The sequence below is a fragment of the Myotis davidii genome, unplaced genomic scaffold (genome assembly GCF_000327345.1).
Source record: "Myotis davidii unplaced genomic scaffold, ASM32734v1 scaffold97, whole genome shotgun sequence".
In the NCBI taxonomy this organism is placed as follows: Eukaryota; Metazoa; Chordata; class Mammalia; order Chiroptera; family Vespertilionidae; genus Myotis; species Myotis davidii.
In genome coordinates, this window is record NW_006289392.1 from 962835 (window position 1) to 968029 (window position 5195).

General features: G+C 53.8%; 1 protein-coding gene across 1 annotated transcript in view; it reads left to right on the top strand.

Moving 5' to 3' along the window:
• The window catches only part of HTR3A (5-hydroxytryptamine receptor 3A), a 12999-nt gene that overhangs the window by 3786 nt on the left and 4018 nt on the right, over positions 1 to 5195 (top strand). Inside the window, exons 4-5 of the mRNA XM_006761538.2 lie at positions 2101 to 2210; positions 3255 to 3424. Of these exons, the coding sequence (XP_006761601.1) occupies positions 2101 to 2210; positions 3255 to 3424 (280 nt within the window). The remainder of the gene's footprint in view (positions 1 to 2100; positions 2211 to 3254; positions 3425 to 5195) is intronic.

Genomic DNA, 5195 nt, shown 5'->3' on the forward strand with positions numbered 1-5195 from the left:
GCCTTCCTCCCCCCCCCAAGGAGGGACTCGCCACCTGGAAGTCAGGGACCTGAGATGCAGAAGCCTGGACTCCCCTCGCTCGGGGCTGGGGATGGAGGGGACGGAAGGCTCGGTGGGGGAAGTCCTCTGGACCTGCGCTGGGTCCTGAAGTTCTCCATGAACCCCCAGCAAGTGTGTGCCCCACCTCTCAATCGAACACCTCCAGTGCCTGGGAGCTCAGGGGCAGCCTTCCCTCTCACGCAGCTCAAATGGCTCTTGAGTCTTCTTCCTATTAAGCCAAATTGAACAACAAGCAAACTGGGTGATTGAAACAGACTTCACCCTGTGGCTATTGCCCACCTCTTCCAGCTTCCGGCGGGCATTGGTCAGGCGCTGGCGTGTGGGGTCTCTGAGGCCCCAGCAGCAGTTCTGGCTCAGAGCTGGTGGGGGAGGGCAGGCAAACAGGGGAGGCTTCTGTCCACCGTGTGTCCTAAGCTGGTAGCCCCGGGGCCCCAGGCACCTGGAGAAGGTGTCAGAACAGAGGGAAAGCCAACAACGTGGCTGAAGAGAAGGGGGCAGGGACATGAGGACAGATGTTGAGGTCAAGCCTGAGAGACTGTGGGGACACGCCTAGCAACGTGGATCTCTGTTAAATCTCTCCCACTATTCGTGAGCACCCCACCACAGCCAGCTCGGGGACAGGAAGTGGGGTAGAGGAAGAAGCCAAATGCTGGCTCCTGTGGTACTGCCCCCTTTCTGCCTCCGCGAGATCCCTAAGTGCAGAACACACACTGCCTCAGGGAAGGGACCCGGTGGGCTTCCTGGAGCTCTCTCCTGGGTCACCATGGCCAGCTCCCACCTCTGCACCTCTAGGGTCACTTGTCTGCCCCAGCAGTGAGGGCATGCCAGTCTACTACGTGCTAAGGGACTGAAATTAGAGACACAAACTAGACTCAGGCCCTGCCCACAGTGAGCTCACAGGCTGGTGCAGACCACACACATGTGAGCAGACAATTCCATGCAACCAACACAGCAGGCAAGATGTCAGCCATGAAAGCACAGAAGAGGCACGTGAAACCCGCCAGGGGACAGGGTTCCCAGAGGTCCTTGGAGCATGGACTAGGCAGGTGCCTTGGTTAAGTCTAGAAGGATGAGTAAGACTCACCTTGATCAAGAAGACAGACTGCCATATGGGAGAAGGAGCAGGGTACGGAGAGATGTGGAGGTTCCAACAGGGATCATTCCAGGTGTAGACTCCACAGAGAGGCATGGCCAACACAAACAAACCAACGACAACAAAACCTGAGACTAGGAAGGTAGGTGGAGGCAGATTACGTAGGCCTTTGTTGACCTCGAGGTTTAACTTTATCTTACTGCCAATGAGACGCTGCTGAAGAATTTTAAGCGGGCAAGTGACATCACAGAATTTACATTTCATGGTTCTGTAAAATTGGGATTATCCATTCTATTCCATTTTACAACCTTTTCAATGTATGTTCTCTTTGTTTTTCCCCTCGTGATTTGAAAGGCACATTCTTATTTTCATCTAGTCATGCTTGTATTTAGTTTACATTATTTCGTACAGTTTTCAGTGATAATACAGTCTATTAACTTCCGAAGCATAGCACCCGCTATTGACTATTCCATACCTCACAGACCTTCCCACTGACCCATCTTTTCCCCACGCCTTCAGATAGAATGTGAATGTGAAAATATGTATACCCGTTTGGTCAGTAATCCCGGCAGGAGAGTGGAGGATGCATCCATCAAAACCTAACAGTAACCATCTCTGCCCCGGGAGGTGCATCTATCATCCCCATTGACATTTGCGCAGACCGAGACCAAGAAGCTGTCCTCTCAGATCCCTCCGCTGGTGGCTGGGGGATTCAAAATGTTAGCAATGCCTGACGCCGCCCCTGGGAGAGGCTGCGTGGTATTTGCATGTAGGAAGTACGCGGGCACAAAGGTGGGGGACTCTCAGGTGCTGCTGAGTGACTAGGGTGCCACTGACGCCCAGATTCCCCCAAGAAGATGCCTGCCTTTCTCCTGGCCCTGAGAGGTGGAGCTGGCCTGAGCTGGGGACGACCCCGCCCACCCTCACGGGTCCTGCTCCTTCCCCAGTACTGGACTGACGAGTTTCTCCAGTGGAACCCCGAGGACTTCGACAACATCACCAAGCTGTCCATCCCCACGGACAGCATTTGGGTCCCGGACATTCTCATCAACGAGTTGTGAGTACCGCCATCTGGTGCTGGGCGGCCAGGTAGCTGGGGCTGGGGAAGGCAGGGGCACCCCCCCAGCCCCCCAAGGCTTGCAGAGCTGCGGGTAAAATTAGCTTGGGCCCAAAGTCCCTGCTTTTTCTTTTCTTTTTAAAAACTCCTCTGTGCTTAATGTTAAAACCCTGCACTTCTTGATGCAACGGCCCCTCCTGAGGAAAGGAAGCCAGTGAGTGAATTCACGTTGTTATAATAGTCAGATGAGGGACGGCTGCATTTAGAAGGGTCATCCTCTACCAGGACCCACTGCATTGCCCCCCTCCAGGGGCGCCACCCACACTGGTTTTCATGAGAGGCAGTCGACCAGGAACCTCGTGCCCTGCATCGCTCAGGCTGGAGGGACACGGGGAAATTCCAGTTTCTGGCTGAATCTGCAGTTTAATTAGTGAAACAGCAATAGTCTTGAGTTCTCAACTCTCAGCCGGATTCCACAGAAACCTGCAGACTCAGGGCCGCCACCCCAGGCCTCTGCATGGCACAGCGGTCACTTTCTGCCCTGTGCCCCTTCGTCTCCGTGGCATTTCTAGTTCCTTTTCCTTCAGAGGTGATTCCTCTCACTTCACAGGGCTCCCAGCGACGGGAAGCCAAGAGAAGCCCGAGTCAGGATGGAACCCACCAAACCTGCCCATTGCCACACCGGGAGGGCATCCTGGGAACTGAGCTCTGCCCAGCCAGTGGGTGGCAGTGTAGGGACAGCTGGGCATGCTCCTTAGCGTCTGCGGCATTTGGGGTCCAGGGATCCTTGCCTGCCTTTTGTGGTTAGATTGCCAGGGAAATAGAGGAAAAATGCCTTTACTCAGGAATGCATGGAAAGCAGTGTTGATGCAGGTAAGGAGACCTAAGGGAGATAGGAAGCTTAGAAAAATCAATTCCAGACAACACTGTCCTGCTGCCCTAGCTCCTCCCTGGGTTTCTCTCCTGCTGGCTGCTCAGAGACCCTCAGACTCCCAGGCCTGACCTGTTTCTTGAGCCCCAAGCTGACCCCTCTCCCCTGGACAGCGTGGACGTGGGGAAGTCTCCAGATATCCCGTACGTGTATGTCGGGCATCAAGGCGAGGTGCAGAACTACAAGCCCCTCCAGGTGGTGACTGCCTGCAGCCTCGACATCTACAACTTCCCCTTCGATGTGCAGAACTGCTCGCTGACCTTCACCAGCTGGCTGCACACCAGTGAGTAGACGGGCTTTGGACGCAGGGGCACAGGCTGGGGCCCGGGACACTTGAGTGAGGAGCACATCCCGGATGCATCTTCCTTATCCAACTTACCCACCTCTTACTTTCTTTCTTTCTCTCTCCCTTTCTTTCTTTCTCTCTCTCTCTCTTCCTTCCTTCCTTCCTTCCTTCCTTCCTTCCTTCCTTCCTTCCTTCCTTCCTTCCTTCCTTCCTTCCTTCCTTCCTTCCTTCCTTCCTTCCTTCCTTTCTTTTTCTTTCTTTCTTTCTTTCTTTCTTTCTTTCTTGTTAATCCTCACTGGAGGATATTCCTCCCCCTGGATTTTAGAAAGAGTAGAAGGGAGGGGAAAAAGAGAGAGAGAGAAGCATTGATGTGAGAGAGCCACATCAATTGGTTGCATCCCCAGTGCACCCCAGCTAGGGCGGGGAACCTGCAACCCAGGTACATGCCCTTGTCTGGAATCGATGTTCTAATCCCCGAGCCATGCCAGCCAGGGCACCACTTTTATTTTTAATACCACTGAGCCTATTTCCTTATCCTCCAAGTGGGATTAACCTGGTTGCCCGGTGCCTCCCTCTGTCATCATGCCAGCTGACCGAGACAGTGCAAACACTCAGTAGGACCCATTCTTTCCCAGGATCACTCACAGGAGTGGCACGCGATGCCGCTCAAAGCCCTCACTTCTCCTCTCCACTGATGCACTCTCCCCTAATCCAAGCCAACCTGATCTTGTGCCCAGGTTTCTGCAGTAGCCTCCTCACGGGTCCCCCTCCTTTATTCTTGTTCCCCTCCAATTCATGCTCCTCAGAGCAAATGGAGATCTTATTAAAATGCAAATCTGCTTAAGAACCTTGATGGCTTCCCAGTGCTCCCAGGACAGAATCCAAATCCTTCACCTGGCCCGTGGGGCCCTGGGCTGGCTGCCCGCAGCCCATTCCTCCAGCCCCTAATCACAGGCTGCTCCCCGCCGCCCCTCCACCCCCACCCCCAGGCCACTTGCCCTCCTTCCTCTCCTGCTTTCCTTCTTGTCCCACTCCTGCCCCAGCCACACCTGGGGTAGCCAGTTCCTCTACTCACCTCCGAATCACAGCTCAGGGTCAGCTTCTCGGGGAAACCCCTCCCAGTCTCCAGGCCAGGCATCCCCAACGCCCAATGCACAGCCTCCTGTTGGTCTTCCCACGTCTGTTGTGCTTGTAAGCACTTGTTCAATGTGCACTTCTCTACCCGATACGCACGAAGAGAGGGCGGAACACGATTTCTGCCTCACCACTGGGTGCACAGCACGGTGCCTGGCCCAGAGAAAGGTGCTGACAAACACAGCGAGAGGTGCACCCTAGGTGCTCACTGAGGCCTAGGGACATGAGCATCACTTTACTGCAAAACGGCATCCTCCACTACATTCTAATTGTGACCAAAACCCAGAATTACAAATGATCTTTGACCTCTACCCACATTCCCAAACTCTTCACCAACTCCCCACACCAGGACTTAACAGCGTTCAGCAGTATAAACTTCATATGATATGCTCTTTCAGATCCTTCTCTACCCTTTGCCTAGATACACATACATAACCATCTATGGAAAGTGCATGGGAATTATTCTATATACATCATTTATGCTACTGCTACTTGCTTCGTTTTACTCAACCACAGATCTGGGACATTTTCCCAAGTTAGTGCGCACGTAGAGCTCCCTCATCAATTCGGACCGCCGTAGACTATCCCGTGGTCTGTCTGGGTGCATCAGAGTTTGTTCCGCATTCTCCTGACC